Consider the following 19,745-nt stretch of genomic DNA (forward strand, 5'->3'; position numbering starts at 1 on the left):
ACAGAAGTTGACTTGAAGGATGCATGCTTAGCCCACCACTCTATTTTTTATACTCATGTCTATGTGGCTAAGCACAGCTCCGATGCTGTTTGTAAGTTTGCAGGTAATACCACAGGCAGAATCTCATTTGGGAATAAGGAAGCATGCAGGAGTGATATAAGACCGTAAGATATAGGAGCAGAAGCAGGCCATTCGGCCCATCAAGTCTGCTCTACCATTTAAACATGGACTGATCCAATTCTTCCAGTCATCCCCACTCACCCCATATCCCTTGATGCCCCGACTAATCAAGAATCTATCTATCTCTGTCTTAAATACACCCAATGACTTGGCCTCCACAGCTGCTCATGGCAACAAATTCCACAGATTTACCACCCTCTGACTAAAGTAATTTCTCCGCATCTCTGTTCTAAATGGATGTCCTTCAATCCTGAGGTCATGCCCTCTTGTCCTAGAATCCCCTACCATGGGAAATATTAACATTTGGAATGTTTCTATGCGATCCCCCCTCATTCTCTTGAACTCCAGAGAACACAGCCCAAGAGATGCCAGGCATTCCTCATATAGTAACCATTTCATTCTTGAAATCATTCTCATGAATCTTCTCTGAACCCTCTCCAATGTCAGTATATCCTTTCTAAAATAAGGAGCCCAAAACTGCACACGATACTCCAAGTGTGGTCTCATGAGTGCCTTACAGAGTCTCAACATCACATCCCTGCTCTTATATTCTATACCTCTAGAAATGAATGCCAACATTGTATTTGCCTTCTTCACAACCAACTCAACCTGGAGGTTAAACTTTACGGTATCTTGCACAAGGACTCCCATGTCCCTCTGCATTTTGAATTCTCTCCCCATCTAAATAATAGTCTGCCCATTCATTTCTTCCACCAATGTGCATGACCATACACTTCCCAAAATTGTATTTCATTTGCCACTTCTTTGCCTATTTGCCAGCCAGAATTGGATCCCTTTATTCCCACTCTATGTTTTCTGTTGACCAGCCAATGCTTCACCCACGCTAGTAACTTCCCTGTAATTCCATGGGCTCTTATCTTGCTTAGTAGCCTCAAGTGTGGCACCTTGTCAAAGGCCTTCTGAAAATCCAAGTACACCATGTCTACTGCAACTCCTTTGTCTACCCTGCTTATAATTTCCTCAAAGAATTGCAGTAGGTTTGTCAGGTAGGAGTATCCTTTCAAGAAACCATGCTGGCTTTGGCCTATCTTGTCATGTGCCTCCAGGTACTCTGTAATCTTATCGCAGCAATTGATTTCAACAACTTCCCAACCACTGACATCAGACTAATAGGTTGAGAGTTTCCTTTCTGCTGCCTCCTACTCTGCAATTTTCCAGTCATCCGGTGCAATGCCGGAATCTATTGATTCTTGAAAGATCATCATTAATGCCTCTGAAATCTCTTCAACATCTTCCTTCAGAACCCAAGGGTGCATTACATCAAGTCCAGGATCTTTTCAGTCGTAATTTTTACTGCACAAGCTTCACTTCCCTGACACTCTTGAAGTCTGTATACTGCAGATGTCTTCCACTGTGAAGACTGATGCAAAATATGCATTCAGTTCCTCTGACATCTCTGCGTCTCTCATTACAATATCTCCAGCGTCATTTTGTATCGGTCCTATATCTACCCTCGACTCTCTTTTACCTAATGTACTTAAAAAAGCTCTTAGTATCTTCTTTGATATTAGTCACCTGCTTCCTCTCATGATTCATCTTTTCCTTCCGAATGACCACCTTAGTTTCCTTCTGCAAGTTTTTAAATGCTCCTTAATCCTCTATCTTTCCACTAGCTCTGACTTCCTGTAAAGGGGGTTTCTTTTTTTTTCTTTGTTACTGTTGGGAAAGGGTTTCCTTTTGTTAACTAGCAGGAATGCTAATTTACTGATAACGAGAATGGTATTTCTTTGTAAACCAAATGGGGATTAATGTTCTTTCTTCTGAGTCTGTAAGCTTTTGTTGACGGGCTTTTGGGGAGATCGGCGCGAGGGTGTCGAGAGAGAGGACGCAATGCTCTAAGCTGGGCGAGGATCGGACCCCAAAGGGGGGTCCGAGGCCGGGAGATTCTCCGAGGAGGGGGGGGGGATGAAGCTAGATGTGCTTGGTTGACCACTCGGAGGGTCCTGAGCTGTTTGGAGAGTCGAGGAGTTCGGAGGGGATCGAATGGTGGCCAGAAGACTTCAGTAATTGAGCTCCAACGGCTGTGCACGAAGTGGTTTGGACTTTGATAAGTTTGGCGCCTTTTCTTTAATTTTCTCTTCATATATACTGTATCGTTATTAATCACTTAGTTATAGTAACCTTTATAAATTGTACTCATTTAATCGCATATGGTGTACTGTCTGTTTGTGGGCGAGGCGGGGACATCACACAGCATCCACACCAGCTGATTACCCAGTTTGGCGGGGCCGAAGGCTGCTCCCTTAGACGAAACGAGCTGAGCCAGCCTGAGGCGACCCAGGGGGTTACATTGTGGGGTGCTCGTCCGGGATTGATTTCTGTGGAGGCTGTGTGATCACCCTATTTAAATTGTGTCTGCGGCGAAGAGCTGGTGTGCCTTTGTGGGTGTGTGATTGCTGGTTATCGCTGCATGTGTGTTGGGTGGGGTGGCTGCTGTTGTTAGCCTCGAGGTCGTTGTTCGAGTTCCGACTAGTGCTGACGAAATGGTGGTGGGACCATGGGTTGTCCGTACTGTTTGGAGATTGAGGAGTGACAGGTTGGGATGTTTCAGTAGTGGTGAGCTCCGCCCGGTTATTAGAATAATGTCCAGCCCTAAAGGGGCGGAGGCGTGGGCGGAGCGGAACTCTCAGTTGTTGGGTGAGTGGCAGTGCTTGGCTGAGGAAAAGCGACAGGGATGGGTTGAAAGTTTGAGTAGGCGGGCTGGTGACTTTGTTAGAACTGTCAGGCGCAATTACCTCGAACTGACCGCTGCCAGTTTTGGGAAAGTGTGGGAAAATGCGTGTGGTTCGACTGGAAGTCAAATGCCGCAGCTGGGGGGCTTATTATATCTGTGGCAGGAGATTGGTGGGAAGTTTTTAGGGTATCCCTTTTTGCCTAGGGGGGCAGATAAATTGCTTGTGGTGCCAAGGGGATCTGTCAAGGGGATTAGTTGTTCCGTTGATTCGAGAGGTGTCAGGAAACTTAGAGGAGGCCCAGTGGGGGATCGGCTTGGGGTCTCTGGGGGAGCACGTTCCCAGCAATGTACCAAGGAACTGCCGAAAGGAACAGACCCTATTCCTGAAGGCTTAGAGGGGCCATGTGCACAGGTGTTGTTACGGATGGATGGAAGTCAAGCTAAAGCCATCCTCGGCACCGGGGCGCCAGTGAAGTTGCTGTACAGTTTGTTTCATAACCGTTATTGGAAGCATTTACCCTTGACAACATTGAGGACACTGGAGATTCGGGGTACCAGTGCCGGTGATTATCCAGACAACGGTTGTTGGTCAGTGAAAATGGAGTTCTTAGAGGCAAATGTGGAGGAGACTGAGGTTCATGAATCGTTAATGCAGATGTGTCCAAACCCTGTTGAGACGGGCAGCGTTTCTGTTCTAGAGAGAACCAAAATCCTGCTGGTGCGCTTGGGAGCCTGCCCGGAGGAGGCGGGTGAGCGCTGTTTGGAGGCATTGTCGATACTCCCAGGGTTTCGAGCTGCTTGTGCGGACGTGTGTAGCAGCATTGGGCTGATACCGAATTCAAACGAGCCAGTGGCGGTACGGCCTGGGGGAAGTATCTGAGGGTGAGACCCTCTTAGTGGACGCTGTGAAATACCATGAGGGAGGGGAGTTGACTGCTGAAGACACCTCGGAGAGAGAGAGGTTGCGGCGACTGGCCCCTACAGCTGTGGAAGATCTAGGCAGCGTGTGTATGGATTATATTGCGTTGAAGAGGCGCACTGTCAGTGACCAGAATATGGCCCTGAGGGCCAGAGAGGCGATGGCCTGTCTGAGTGGTGTGAAGTGGTTTAAGGTGCTGGATCTGAGGAGTGGATGTTGCCAGATCCCGATGAGTGAGGCCAACAAGGCGAAGACGGCCGTTATAAATTCCCTAGGAGTCTTCGGGTCCGAAAAGATGCCACAGGGCATATCTGGAGCCCTTGCAACCTTCCTGTGGGGCAGGTGGAAGACCATAGGGGATGTGGAGGCGTTTGGAGTTTTGGTGTATGTGGATGATCTCTTGGTATTTGGATTTGCCTCAGGAGAATATGAAGTGAGGTCGTTGCAGGAGCAGCTGAGAACTACCGAGTTAAAGTGTTTTCGGGACACGTGCCAGGGCTGGCGAAGGTCGCAGCTCGTGAGAGACTGTCTCTACGGAATCAAGTTTGAAATGAAGACGGAGAGACTGGAGAAAGTGATCTGGAACCATTCGGAAGACTTACAAGTTGGAGAGAATGAAGAAAGTTGTCTGACTGAGGGTAATAGCAAACTGAGAACCCGGAGAGGGGAGTTTGCAGAGGTGAAGAAATTACAGACGAATCTCAGAAGAGAGAAGCGGAAGCTTGAAGGGAACCTGAAGATGACCATCGACAGTTCAAATGAAGTGCAAAACCTGAAAGTTGATCTGGAAGAAGTCATGAGGAAGAAAAAGCTGGAGAGAAGTGCAGTGAATACTGAATAGGAGGTTGAAGAGACTGCGGGAGCAGTGCAGGCCACGTGTTTCCATTTGGAGAAGATCAAACAGCAGCTACCGATCACAGGAATGAGGAAGAATACAGATTCGATGGATGATGTGCTGGATGTGTGGTACATGCTGCCTTTTGCTGACTTTCCCTCGATTGAGGAAGAGACCTTTGGCCCTTCTCCCATTGAGTCAGGTGTAGCGGGGAGGGTTAGCTGTGTGCAGTGTGGGGCATGAGTGAGAGGTTGAGAGAGGAGTTGGTAGTGGGCCCAAGGTATCCCCAGTTGTGTCCGAGCCTGAAGGGTTTAGGTGAGGGGGTACGGAGGCCTCAGAAGGGTTAGGGAACTCCCAGATAGTTGGCCTAAGTAGCGCCTGAGGAACAGGGCGTGAGGGTTACTGTGTGGGGAGGATATGTCACTGTTTGTGCTTGGGTTACGGTGTGTTGGCAGGAAAGGTGGCGAGTTATTTAGTAGTCATGAGGACATGACTTTTATTTGGTGGAGGAAGTGTGTAAAGGGGGTTTCTTTTTTTTCTTTGTTACTGTTGGGAAAGGGTTTCCTTTTGTTAACTAGCAGGAATGCTAATTTACTGATAACGAGAATGGTATTCCTTTGTAAACCAAATGGGGATTAATGTTCTTTCTTCTGAGTCTGTAAGCTTTTGTTGACGGGCTTTTGGGCAGATCGGCGCGAGGGTGTCGAGAGAGAGGACGCAATGCTCTAAGCTGGGCGAGGATCGGACCCCAAAGGGGGGTCCGAGGCCGGGAGATTCTTCGGGGGGTGGGGGGATGAAGCTAGATGTGCTTGGTTGACCACTCGGAGGGTCCTGAGCTGTTTGGAGAGTCGAGGAGTTCGGAAGGTCCTGAGCTGTTTGGAGAGTCGAGGAGTTCGGAGGGGATCGAATGGTGGCCAGAAGACTTCAGTAATTGAGCTCCAACGGCTGTGCACGAAGTGGTTTGGACTTTGATAAGTTTGGCGCCTTTTCTTTAATTTTCTCTTCATATATACTGTATCGTTATTAATCACTTAGTTATAGTAACCTTTATAAATTGTACTCATTTAATCGCATATGGTGTACTGTCTGTTTGTGGGCGAGGCGGGGACATCACACAGCATCCACACCAGCTGATTACCCAGTTTGGCGGGGCCGAAGGCTGCTCCCTTAGACGAAACGAGCTGAGCCAGCCTGAGGCGACCCAGGGGGTTACATTCCTTTTATGCCCTCTCTTTTGCTTTTACTTTGGCTCTGACTTCACTTGTCAGCCACGGTGTTGTCCTCCTTCCCTTTGAAAATTTATTCTTATTTGGAATATATCTGTCTTGCACTTCCCTCATTTTTCACAGAAACCCCAGCCATTGCTGCTCTGTTATCCTTTCTGCAAATGTCTGCAATGGATCATTGCATAACACCCAATCCAGCACAGCCGATCCCGTAGTGGGCTCAACAACAAACTGTTCTAAAAAGCCATCCTTAGACATTCTACAAATTCTCTCTTTTGAGATCCATATTGACCTGGTTTTCCTAATCCACTTCCATGTTGAATTCCCCAATGATTATCATGACACTGCCTTTCTGACACGCCTTTTCTATCTCCTGCTCTAATCTGTAATCCATATCCCGGCTGCTGTTTGGAGGCCTGTCTGCAACGGCCATGAGGGCCTTTTACCCTTGCCATTTCTTAACTCAACCCATAGAGACGCTATACCTTCCAATCCTATGTCATCTCTTTCCAGTGATTTAATATTATTTCTTATACACAAAGCCACACCTCTCCCTCTGCCTACTAACCTATCTTTCCGATACACCATATATCCTTGGACATTAAGCTCCCAATGGCAGCCATCCTTTAGCCAAGTTTCAGAGATGGCCACAACGTCATATTTGCCAATCTATAGCTGAATTTCAAGATAGTCCATTTTAATCCTTATGTTGAATGCATTCAAATACAACACTCTCAGTCCAGTATTTGTTGCTTTCTGATTTCACTGCACCACACCTCTATTGCCCTGTAAATCATGCCACTGGCTTTGATTAAGCCTCATTTCCTGCCTGTTCTTTCTGTAATCTCTGTTGCACGCTATCTTTGATTTATTTCTGTTTTCCCCTTCCGTACACCTATCACTCTGGTTCCCATTCCCCCTGCCAAATTAGTTTAAACCCTCCCTAACAGCTTTATTACATCTACCTGCTACAGTATTGAACCCCTTTAGGTTCAGTTGTAACCCATCCTTTTTGTACAGGTCATACCTACCCCAGAAGAGGCCCCAATGATCCAGGAACCCGAAGCCCTGCCCCCTACACCAGTCTCTCAGCCATGCATTATTATGCCTGATCATGCTATTCTTGCACACACTAGCACTTGGCACAGGCAGCAATCCTGAGATTACTACCCTAGAGGTCCTGCCTTTCAGCTTCCTACCTAACTCCCTGAATGCTCTCTTCAGGACCTCCTCCCTTTTCTTATCTATTTCATCTGTCCCAACGTACCAAGAATTCACCCTCTCCGTTCAGAATACTCTGCACCTGATCCAAGACATCCGTACTCTGGCACTTGAGAGGCAACATAACATGTGGGAATCTCCATCAGGCTGACAGAACTGTTTGTTTCCCTCACTATGGAATCCCCTATGACTACTGCATTCCTCATCTTCCTCTTTCCCTTCTGCACCACGGAACCAGGCTCAGTGCCAGAGACCTACTCTTCGTGGTTGTCCTCTGTCAGGCAGTCCCCCTCAGTCGCATCCAAAACGAGATAACAATTACTGAGGGGAATGGCCACAGGGGCGCTGTCTGCTAGCTGAGCTCTTTCCCTTGCTTCCCTGACCGTCACCCACTTATCTAATTCTTGCAACCTCAGGGTGACTAAATCCGTCTAGCTCCTCTCCATCTCCTTTTTGCTCCCCATAATAAGCCGTAGGTCATCGAGCCACAGCTCCAGATCCCTAACACAGTCTCTCAGGAGCTGCATCTCCGTGCACCTAGTGCAGATGTGGCCATTTGGGAGACTGGAAGATTCCCAGGATTCCCACATCCGACACCCAGAGCAAAATACCTACCCTACCGACATGCTCGCTATTCCTCAAAAAAAAGCAAAGAAAACCCAAAAATGAAGTCCACTTACCCACTTACCACACCCAACGCCCGCTTTCACCTAAGTCTGAATGAGCCAAAATCTGTCGCTTTTACTTTTGCCACTGGCCTACTCCCGACAATGGCCACTCCACTTATCCCTCTGTACTCTTATTTAGTTTGAGGAGCTCAGATGCCATTGCTGATAGGTCCTGCACAATGGACTAACGCCCGCAAAGCTCTCATTTTAAATAACCACCTCTGATCTGCGAGAAGCACTCCTTCATCGAGCTGAGTTGCCGCCACTGATAGGCCCTGCATATATATCAGCTGGATGAGTGGTGTTGCAACAACCACCTCATACTCAACATCAGCAAGAGCAATGAATTGATTGTAGACTTCAGGAAAGGAAGTTAGAGGAACATGCACCGATCCTCATTGAGGGATCAGTGGTGGAAAGAGAGCAGATTTAAGTTCCTGGGAGTCAATATCTCAGAGGATCTATCTGGGCTCAAGTCCAGTCAAGTCAAGTTTATTGTCATTTAACTATATTCATGTATATTCAAATGAGATGTTTCTCCAAATCAGGGTGTGAAGCATTGGTTCCATACAAATGCGTTACATAACATGCATAACACACATTACACATAATAACTTATCAAAGTAAGGATGAAATCTACAGATGGATTACACATAAATAAACACACTAAAATCCATAAGTTAAATAATGTAAGGTACAGAACAGATTCACCAGTGACACTTTGAATGCAATGTGGCAGGGAGTTTAGAAGTCTAATGGCCTAAGGAGAGAAACTGTTTCCCTCCTGACTGTTCTCGTTTTTATGCACATGAATGCATTCATGAAGAAGGTACAGCAATGGTAGAATGCTTCGTTAGGCATTTGAGGAGATTCTGTATGTCACAAAAGACTCTTGCAAATTTGTATAACAATATAGAGATAATTCTGGTTGCAGTACAGCCTGTTTTGGAGGCACAGGATTGCAAGAGGCTGCAGGGAGTTTTAGACTTAGTCAGGTTCATCACAGGCACAATCCTTCTCAACGTCGAGGACATCTTCAAGAGGCCTCAGGAAGGTGGTATCCAGCTTTAAGAGTCCTTACTTTCCAGGAACTACACTCAGTGGTCCATGAACACTACCTCATTTTGCCTCTCTTTTTTGCACTATTCATCTTTTCGTTACTTATAATAATTTTATGTCTTTGCATTGTATTGTTGCTGAAAAACAACAATTTTTTTGTCATATAAGGCAGTGATAATCAACTTGATTCTGATTCTGATCTTGTTTGATTTGAGAGTGTATAGTTCTAAACTAGAACTTTAGTATAAATGAATTAATAAAATGTGGCTTTGCTATAGTCATTTAAAAATATACACCATCACCTTGATATTCACTAAGGATTGGGTGGAGTGCTTGATATAGGAAACATAGGTTTCCTATATAATCTCTCAATATTGCTTGTAGGACATCTTTCAAAATTCATGTGGGTCCTTTACATGACAGTTAGTTCTGCTGTTGGATGAGAAAGGCTGCGGTGTGAAACTATAGCCAAAGAAATGAGAGAGAGAGATTTTAGGGTGAGGGTCTAATTACCATAGCTGTGCAGGGAGGTGCAGGGAGGTGCTGTGCAGGGAGGTGCAGGGAGGTGCTGTGCTGGGTGAGGTCCAGATGTCAGTGGAATGGAGAGGAGAAATCATGGTGTGAGCAAAACATTTTGAGAGGGAGAAGAATAATACGTGGCCAGGTCACTTGGAGTTTGGAAGGGGTCAGCATCTCAGAACCAGGATAATACTTGTTTGTTGGGCTGAGAATAAACAGTCTAACTCCTCCTGGTACACAGGCAGTGCTGTTAATGAACTTATACATTAAGTCCATCTTTTTGCTGTCACCAGCAGAGTTTCCTGAGGTCAGTAAAGTGCTGCAAAATGGTTTAAAGTAGTAAAAGTGAAGTTGAAAGTACAAAGTCAATCTTACATTTATGTCAGCACATACAGCCCTTAGATTCATTTTCCTCTGGGCATACTCAGCAAATCTACAGAATAGCACTATAACAGGATTAATGAAAGATTATGTAGAGTGCAGAGGACAACAAACTGTGCAAGTGGAAACATATAGTAAATAAATAGCAATAAATAACTAGAGCATGAAGTAACAAAATGAAGAGTCCTTAAAGTGAGATCATTGATTGTGGAAACACCTCAATGATGAGTCAAGTGAGTGTAGTTATCCCCTTTTGTTCAAGAACCTGATGGTTGAAGGGTAGTAACTGTCCTTGAATTGGTGGTATGAGTCCTGAGGCTGTTGTATCTTCTACCTGATGACAGCAGCAACAAAGAGCATGGTCTGGGTGATGAGAATGTCTGATGAAGGGTGCTGCTTTCCTATGGCAGTGTTTTATCTAGATGTACTTAATGGTTGGGAGGGCTTAACGCATGATCTACAGGGCTGAATATGCAATCTTTTGTAGGATTCTCCATTCAAAGGTAAAGTCTCCCATCAAAAGGCTTTCAAAAGCTGCTTATTAATTGGACACAAAGGTGAGAGAGGATTATTGGCTTGCTTTCATACTGGAACAGGCAATCTGATATTATTTCAAATTCCGTTTTCTTACCCCAGCTCTTCATGGGGTTTAAGTTTTTCCTCAATCTTATTGCAGATTATGGTAAAAAAAATATACAATTTTCAGTTTCAGAATGTTACATTCTGAAATAAATAAAACACTAACACAAAATAGATTTCCAAAGCTCTTTTCACTCAGCAATTCTGCTTCCCTGTTAGTTTAATAGCAAAGTGCAATTTGCATTTTGATTTGTTTTATTATCAAGCAGAATGGTCAAACCATGCAGTGCGTAGAGTTGTACGTACAAGATAGTTTATTCGTGCAATTAGTGAGAATGAAAGAATAACATGAAAATGTACTGACAGCACCTGTCATGCTTAGTTAATGTTTCAAAAAGTCTATTGTCTGATGTTGTTTCACCAGCAGTGTTCAAAGTGTTCAGATGGTCTCAAATAATGGAGCATTAAATAATGAGATAAATGAATGTTTCTTTCTGTCCTGCCTGGAGGTTTGGTCCCAGTTAGAATAAAATTTTGTCTGTAGTACTATTTTAGCTTTACTGTAGGCTTGATATTTTCCTTTTCTGGATTCTGAATCATGTAATTTAGGGTTTAAAACCATACATTACAAGTTATTTCTGAAAGTATGAAACCTTAAATATACTATTGTAGTACTATTTGATGTTCCTAAAATACTATTGGGTTTAATAATAGAATGCTTTTTTGAAAACCTTATATTGAACATTTTGATCTGTCATATATTGACTTTGTTTCAAGAGATGATTTCTACTGCTTATAAGCAAGATTTTCATATATACAGACAGGCTCTTACTAATGTATGCCTTTTTTTTAAAGCACCAAATAGTGAGTGAGTGTCCAGAATCAAAATCAGGTTTATTATCACTGACTTATGTCATGAAATTTGTTGTTTTAGGGTAGCCGTACAGTGCAATACATAAAATTTATTACAAGTTACAGTAAGAAATATAGAACTAATTAAATAGTGCAACAAGAGAACAAAGTAGTGATGTAGTGTTCAAGGGTTCATGGACCTTTCAGAAATTTGATTGCAGAGGGACAGTAGTAATGAGAAAAGCAGATGTTCTGGCTGGTGATGATCCTTAATGATGAATGTGTCTTCTTAAGGCACCACCATGTCCTGGATAATGGGGAGTCTAGTGCCTATATGGAGCTGGCTTCATCTGCGACCTTCTACAGCTTTTAACATGTACGTTAATAGTTATGTTTTAATTTAGTGAGGAAGATTTGGTACTGTTGAGGAATTCCTAGTTGATTTGCACTGTATGATCAATAGGATTGGTTGAATGAGAGGAAAGTTTGCATTGTGACCAACATACTGTATTCCAATAAAGGAATTTCACCTGAAGGTACTAATGAGTTGCAATCACAAAGGTATGTTTCCACTTATGGGGCTCAGTACCTTGTACTGAAAACTGTTTTCAATTAAAGTTACAGTTCACTTCAGGCAAATCTTATGCATGCTGGAAATAATTATTAAAGTTGCAGAGCTTCAACAAAATAGAATGACTGTACCATTTAGGAAGAAAAAGAAGAGAAGAGTTACTACTTCATTCTTCCTTTATATTATTTGCAGGATTCTGCCCATTTAATAACTTCCCTATCTTCTGGTAATGGTGTGCATTGTGCACAAGAAGGTGGAGCAGATCTGAGAGAATGATCTCTTGAATTTGCTACTGTAACTACCCCACAAAAGTGAAAACTACACCACATTGTAGCATAGTAGTTGGCGTAATGATTTACGATGCCAGCAATACAAGTTCAGTTCCCACTGCAGTCTGTAAGTAGTTTGTACATTCTCCCTGTGACTGCATGAGCTTCAACATGCTCTGGTCTTCTCTAGCATTCCAAAGGCATACTATGGGTTAGGGTTAGTAAGTTGTGGGCAAGCTATGTTGGTGCAGGAGGGCTGCCCGCAGCTTGAAATGTGTTGGTCGTTGACGCAAACGATGCACTTCACTGTATGTTTCGATATACATGCGTCAAATCAAAGGTTTCAAAGGTACATTTAATGTCAGAGATGTACACAATATACATACTGAAATACTTTTTCTTTGCAACCATCCATGAAAACAGAGGAGTGTCCCAAAGAATAATTGATAGTTAAATGTTAGAACCCCAAAGCCCCCCCCCCAGCTCTCCGTCCCATCAGTAAACAGCAGCAAAGCAAGAATCCCCTCCTCCCCCACCAGCAAAAAAAAGTATTGGCACCCCCCACAGACTTGTAGTACCAGACTCGTTCATCTGGTATTTGGCATACCACAGACTCTCTCTCTCTCTCTCTCTCTCTCCCCAATAAGGGAAAAAGAAGTGTCTCCATTTCACAGTGAGAGGGGAGACTTAACAAACAACTCACTGATTTACGATGTTGAAAGTCCATTACATTGCTTTTTCCAAAGAGCTCGGGTCTCTGGGCACACAGCCAGCTTGCTGCTTTTGATCTTCTGTCTCCCATGACACACCGAGTTCCTGCAGAGGTACTGATCTTTGGTCCGCCTGCCTCCAGAGCCATGAAATCCCAGGTCTTCTAGGCCACATCCTTGGCGTATCGAATAATGGCCAATCGTGAAACCCCGAGAGCGGGTCCTATTCCCACAAAGAACAGAAGTCAGCATGTAACTCCAGGACAGGGTCTTCAAAAGAACCCTGGAAAGGAAAAATAGAGATATTAAAGCTGTTTCTAAAGATGCTGGCAAAGGAGTCACCATTAAGCACCATTGTCTCTCCTAAGCTCCTCCTATATCTAATCTTTATTTCTCTTTTAAAAAAAATACCCTATTTTAAACAAAATGCTCTTTAATTTTTTAGGCTTCATGTCTGCAGATGGTGCACAATCTATGCTGTGATGATTCTTTAGCTTCAACGAGGCTTGAGAGAGAGAGAGGAATGAGAGACAAAGGAAAGGAAGGAGAAAGTGAGAGTCTGATAAGGGGAGGGAAGGGGGAAGTGTGGGGTATGTGAGAGCTCTTTCTATAATACTTCTCTGTATGGCTAGATTTGTTTGTCTAATCCCACACCCCATGCCCCTCCCTTAACCAGTGTAGGTGAAATGGGGTTCTTTAGTAGTCTATTATTTAACTCCTTAACAAGCTATAAAATTGATTTATATCCCTGCTGGGCCAATGGAAAACTGAAGGGAGAAAATAAATTTAGATATAAGAGACAGCTGTTGCAAAATCTTGTAACATGCTGACTAGAATGGCACATTTTTAAAAATTAAACTTTTGAAAATTAAGAGTGCACATTAATAATGATCATAATTATTTCCATTAAGTATTTCACTTTTGGCTGATTATGATTTTATGAGCCAATTCTGTTGGAGTTAGCTTATTTACACATCAGGGACTCATTTTTAGTGTGTGTCATATCAGAATTTGTAACATAGTATAAGAATAGCCTCTTTGAAAGCTTAAGTGGCTGTCTGTTTAAAATCTTTCGTATCAGAGTTTTGAAAACTCACTTGAGATCATGGACGGGACAGAGAGTTGTGTTGAAACAAAGTAGATGCAAGCTTTTCTAAAATAAATTACAAATAATATGACATCAAACCAGTGGAAGAAGGGAGAAAGATGGTATGAGTTAGAAAGACTCAAAAGTAAGATCAGAACATTGAGACAGTATGCTGAGGCGATAAGAAAAACAAGAAAACAGAAAAATCTAGTACCACAAAGCAAATGTTCATCTTTGTGATTTCTGTTCCAGAACAGGAAGGGAGATTTCTCACTTTGTCCCACCCATCTCATGGAATCTGTTACCCACAATCAGATTAAATCCCTAATCTGTTCTGGTTTATAAATTCTCCATTCCAGTCTTGCTTTGCTTCATCTCCAATGAGCTTTGGTCTGAGGTCAGCTCTTACTATATAAGATCATAAGACATAGGAGCAGAATTGAGCCATCTGGCCCTTCGAGTCTGTTCCAGCATTCAATCATGGCTGATTTATTTTCTCTTTCAACCTCATTTTCTTGCCTTCTCCTCGTAATGATTGTTGCACTTACTAAGCAAGAACCTTTTAACCTTCACTTTAAATATGGCCCCTAAAGCCACCTGTGGCAATTAATTCTGAGACTGGTCATCCTCTGGCTAAAGACAAATCCTCACCTTCTCTGTTCTAAAAAGATATCTTTCTTTTCTGAGGCCATGCCCTCTGGACCTATTCTCTCCCAATTCAGACTGCTTCAGATTCACTCTATTTAGTCCTTTCAATATTTGGTAGGTTTCAATGAGATTCCCCATCATTCTTCTAAACTCCAGCAATCACACACACACATACAGCTATCAAATACTCTTCATATGTTAATTCTTTTATTCTCTGCATTATTCTTGTAAACATCCCATAGACCTTCTCCAGTGCCAGCACATCCTCTTTTAGATAAGAGGCCCATAACTGCTCACAATAGTCCAAATCCTGATGATAACATCACTTGAATCTTGCAAGGTAGCAAGGGTATTCCATCTGTGTTCTCTGAGCTTTATGCAATGTGATGTACAAATGGATTTCTCAGCTCGATAGCAGGGTTAGTAGATATCAGTACTGGGTGCCTGACCAGACGTCTTTGCAGTTGCAAGGAATAGGCTTATTTAGGCTTCCTCCACAAATAGGGATGGGTATGGGAGGGAGGTATAGAGAGAAAGAGTACAACAGAGATGCCGAATGGAAAAGAAAACAGATACGATTCAGGGTTAGAAGCACTGAAACATTATGTTACTTAACATAGAACATGCTTTCTGGAATGGGTACAATTGGCAGTGGTAGAATGGGGTCATAATAATCAGAATTTATGACCCTTACTCTTTATGGATATTTCAATATATATCCATTTTAGAAAGTTTATTTTAGCAAATATTTCCCTTCATTCATCTCTTCCTGACAGTCAACTGAAGCACAAATGCATAATTTGAACCCATAGGAGGTCAGGAATGCTTAAATCTGAAATAGCATTTCTTTTAATTCTTCATATCTCATGGCAGCAAGTATGGTGGAAAACATGAAAAAAATCCCATGATTGATGTGTATCACTGGAAAATTGTTACCACTGCATTTCATAAACATGTGAGATAAATGATTCAAAAGTACTTTCAATGTTTTCTGCTATTTTATTAACTTAAAAAAAACTCTTTCCCTTTAAAAGATCTCCTGGAAAAGTCACGTGTTGTCAAGCAACCTCGAGGTGAACGGAATTTCCACATCTTTTACCAGCTGTTGTCGGGGAGCTCTGACGATTTGCTGAGTAAGTACAGTGCATCTCTGCATTATAATCAGCATGTATACCCAATCACGTGAATAACCAAGTTATTCTATTGATAACAATTTATGTAGCACTCTTAACAAAAATATCCTAAGGCATATGGTTATAGATTTTTGAGGTGGCGGAAAGAAGTTGGTGATTTCCAAGTGGCCAATGATCAAATCATTTACTGTTTCTAACTTGCATCAATAAATTTGATGCAAATTCAACTAATTTGCAAACAATGCCTTTTCTTGCAAGCAGTCAGTGTGAATATACTGTGTTTAGATACATGAGAAGAACAATATGAAGACTTTGAAAAAATGGCCAATTAGCAAACCAGTGTTTTCACTGATCTTGTCGTGGTTTCTGAAAAACTATATTGTGTCCAACAGCCTGCCACTGGAGAGGCTGTGAATATGTAAGAAGTCTGGATTGAATTGAATGTATTGAATTGAATTGACTTTATTTCTTACATCCTTCACATACATGAGGAGTAAAAATCTTTACATTACGTCTCCATCTAAATGTGCAATGTGCAATCATAGTAATTTGTAATAATTTATAACAAATAGAACAGTCAGTGTAATATAGAGTACACTCAAGTCAGTGTGAGTTCACCAGTCTGATGGCCTGGTGGAAGAAGCCTGTCCCGGAGCCTGTTGGTTCTGGCTTTTATGCTGCAGTACAGCTTCCTGGATGATAGCAGCTGAAATAGATTGTAGTTGTGATCGCTTGGGTCCCCAATGATCATACGGGACCTTTTTATACTCCTGTCTTTGTAAATGTCCTGAATCATTGGAAGTTCACAACTACAGATCAGCTGGGCTGTCCGCACCACTCTCTGCAGAGTCCTGTGACTAATGGAGGTACAGTTCCCATACCAAGCAGTGATGCAGCTAGTCAGGATGTTCTCAGTTGTGCCCCTGTAGAAAGTTCTTAGGATTTGGGGGCCAATACCAAACTTCCTCAATCGTCTGAGGTGAAAGAGGCACTGTTGTGCCTTTTTCACCACACAGCTGGTGGGTACTGAGCTCCTCAGTGATGTGGATGCCAAGGAACAGGAAGTTGTTTACCCTCTCAATTCCAGATCCATTGATGTCAATAGGGATTAGCCCGTCTCCATTCCTCCTGTATTCCACAAACAGCTCCTTTGTTTTTGCGACCTTGAGGGAGAGGTTGTTTTCTTGACACCACTGTGTCAGAGAGATTGAACACTGAATTGGGCACCAGTGCATTGTTTGTTCCCTTGGGCTAAGGTTAGAATTGGAAGGTTTCAGAAAGAAGTCCTGAGCAGCTGAAAATCTGTGGATCAAAGCAGTTTAAGGTATGAATATGAATCTTGTCCATTGTGGAGCTGATATGTTGTCAGAAGATACACATTAATTAATCAAAGATTGCACAGAATTAAAGTTCCAGTTTTACTGAGTGACTTCGCCAGGTTATGATATTAAATGAGAGATTATTGACCATTACCCCAAATAAGCAATTGCAGAGTTCCAAAGATTATGATAATATCATTTGCTGGTATTGCCTGTGCAATGACCACACAACTCTTAGAGGTTGTGCAATAAAAGGAATGTTGTGAGACACAGAGACTTTAATAATATTTGAACTTTTCACTTGCAGGGCAATTGAAGCTGGAGAGGGATTTCAACCATTACAATTATCTGGGCTTGGACTCGGCTGAAGTGAATGGGTTAGATGATGCTGCCAACTTCAGAACAGTAAAGGTAAAATGCTAATATTAATATTAAATCCCATGATTTTCTTTGGTTGAAGTATTATGACTTTATTATATAATGATTTAATAGGGTAATGTTCTCACTGATTCTCACTGAAGGATGGCCATTTATTTTTAAATATATTCTAATGATATTCATCAGAATGTATGATATAATCTCCTATGTCATTATAAACAGTAGTCAATGAATATGGCCAGTTTCCACCAACTACTTTCTGTTTTCTTAACTTTTCTTCTTTTGCTTTCCCAGATATCTTCTTTCTGTTTACAAACCACAAAGCCAAACAGTTTTAAAATTTAACTTGATTTTATAAAATCCTACTGAGTTGATACTGCATTCTCTCCCACTCAGTCACCCAATCTCTCTCTCTCTCTCCCCCTTGTTCAACAATACGGTTTTTTGAGTTCACAGAATATGAAAAAAAATCCATAACTGATGTAAAATCTGAATGACACATGGCAAAGGTAGTGGATAAGACACTTTTTCCTTCTGTTGATGGCACTGGACAACTCTAAACTTCCTCCACAAGCACTGTAAATGAAATGCATTTACAGAAAAGTGAATTCCAGTTACTTTCTATACCCAGATGTAAGGTTTGTAATTAAACGGGATGAGGTAATCCTGAGTGGGCAGAAACATTTGGACTGGTGAGAAGAATTCTTTGCAATTGGGGTTGCTCAATTAACTCAGACCTAGAGTATATGGATGGTCTTCACCTGTAGCCATGTGCCTCAAACTTAAATAATCCCTGTCAATTTACACAGGTGTTTTCTAACTCTGCATTATAATTGTCCCCTGAATACTATAAGTAGCAACATAAGTAATGAACAAATTAAATTCTAAAGTTGAGTGTTTGTGATAAACATGTGTCTGCTCCATTTGAGTTAATGTACAAGTGTGTGATTACGCACCAGTGGATAATGTAAAAACAAATAGAACTGGTTCAGACTTGCTCTGTTTTTGCAGAGAAAGATATATTTTAAGACTATGTGGGGAAAAATACATTGTGATGCTGAAAACAAATTTTAGGTCATCGTATGAAGGAGACTTGTTTATTCCAGTCATGTTTGTTTTCAGTTTTGTAAAGTTAGCTTCAAAATCTCTGGAGCACAGAAGCTACTGTCAATATTGTTTTAAATCAAGACCTCATTGTTTTCCCAGCATACACAGCTGAAATTTTAATGGCAATGGTCAGTTCAATCCATCTGCCAACACTTGCAATTAGTTCTGAGTGTAAAGGAAAACAAGTTGGAGTAAAGTTACTCCTGGCTTAACTGGTGAAGTACAAGTAATGACCATAGAGTACCACTGCAGATCTTCTGGTCCAGCAAGTTTGTGCAGCCTGTTGTGCTGCTTCCCATTTTCTCCATGTACATCTCTATTGGAGGCCACCCTTCTTCTTTCTCTTAGGCAGTCCTTCGTGGATGAAGATGACTTCTTCCAACTCCAGATCTCAGGAGTGCATGATGCTGTTGCCTGACTTCCTTTAACATTGGAGTAGCTGTTGCACTCTAGCTACCTCGTGTAATTAATGCAGTGAGGCCTTAGGTTTGTGAGAAAGAAGTTCAATAGAGCTGTAGATCAGGCTCTGCCTCACAGGCTTATTGCATGCACAGATGCACAAACAGGCACCCTCCCTCAGTCTTTCTCCCTCCTTCACTTATTTGCTTCCTTACGACTTCAACCCCTTCATGTAACCTCAACTCCAACCTCCCTCCCCCCAATTTTCAGACCCCCTCCCCTTATGCTCAGTTGTGTCTCTCTCTGCTTCTTGATATTTCCTTTCCCTTTTTACTCCCTACACCTACCTATCCCAACTTTACAAGCCTGCGCCCACGTTGCTCATTGCCTGCTCCCCTGCATCTGTCATCTGTACTGTCCACCAGCACAGACCTCCCACAACCATCCCAGAAAATGACAGGAAAATCTTCAGCTGCATAACTGAAGAGTAACTGTCAGTAAATGGAGATGTTCTGATGGGTTTGTGGGTTCTGTCATGTAACTTTCCTGTTAACAGAAGTGGATCCTTCCTGCAGGAGTAGGAATGTCTCACTCAGCTCTATTTAGTGGCTATTGGGCCTGTTCAGTAACATCATAGAGTTGAGACCTACTTCAGCACTAATGAAGGGATATTGAGATCTTATTTGATCTGTTTCCTTGGAGTCCAAGTTGTCTATCATCATACTGGTAGATTCCCCTTTGAGTAATTCTCAAAGCTTGCGTGGTAGTGGAGGGGGAGAGATGGCATGGTAGAGTAGCATTTAGCACAATTACTATACAGCACCAATAATTGCCAGTTGGGGTTCAATTCTTGCCACTGTCTGAAAGGAGTTTGTATATTCTTCCTGTGAGGCTTCCTCCGGATGTTCTGGTTTCCTCCTACATTCCAAAGACGTATGGTTAGGGTTAGGTTTAGTAAGCTGTGACCCCATTACAATCCTTGCTGATTTC

The 19,745-nt window shown here is 42.5% G+C and overlaps 2 protein-coding genes across 6 annotated transcripts in view; both read left to right on the forward strand.

The window, feature by feature from the left end:
- myo1b (myosin IB) overlaps positions 1-19,745 on the forward strand; it is a 291,804-nt gene that overhangs the window by 177,186 nt on the left and 94,873 nt on the right. For all 3 annotated transcript variants that reach the window (XM_059966898.1, XM_059966897.1, XM_059966899.1), the window contains 2 exons: positions 15,454-15,552; positions 17,179-17,282. In XM_059966898.1, the coding sequence (XP_059822881.1) occupies positions 15,454-15,552; positions 17,179-17,282 (203 nt within the window). The remainder of the gene's footprint in view (positions 1-15,453; positions 15,553-17,178; positions 17,283-19,745) is intronic.
- Positions 1,723-5,952, forward strand: LOC132392234 (uncharacterized). 3 transcript variants are annotated; one of them, XM_059966074.1, is made up of 3 exons: positions 1,723-3,045; positions 3,080-5,457; positions 5,494-5,952. In XM_059966074.1, exon 2 carries the CDS (start codon positions 3,886-3,888, stop codon positions 4,633-4,635), a length of 750 nt encoding a protein of 249 aa, XP_059822057.1. In that variant the 5' UTR covers positions 1,723-3,045; positions 3,080-3,885; the 3' UTR covers positions 4,636-5,457; positions 5,494-5,952. The 3 variants fall into 2 exon arrangements, with proteins under 3 accessions (XP_059822057.1, XP_059822055.1, XP_059822056.1); XM_059966072.1 differs by having other exon boundaries at positions 1,723-5,457.

Source organism: Hypanus sabinus, chromosome 4 (genome assembly GCF_030144855.1).
Source record: "Hypanus sabinus isolate sHypSab1 chromosome 4, sHypSab1.hap1, whole genome shotgun sequence".
Classification (NCBI taxonomy): Eukaryota; Metazoa; Chordata; class Chondrichthyes; order Myliobatiformes; family Dasyatidae; genus Hypanus; species Hypanus sabinus.

Excerpts from the sequence above, each read along its gene's own strand:
- LOC132392234 (XM_059966072.1), top strand. The coding sequence starts at position 2,685 with ATGGTGGTGGGACCATGGGTTGTCCGTACTGTTTGGAGATTGAGGAGT.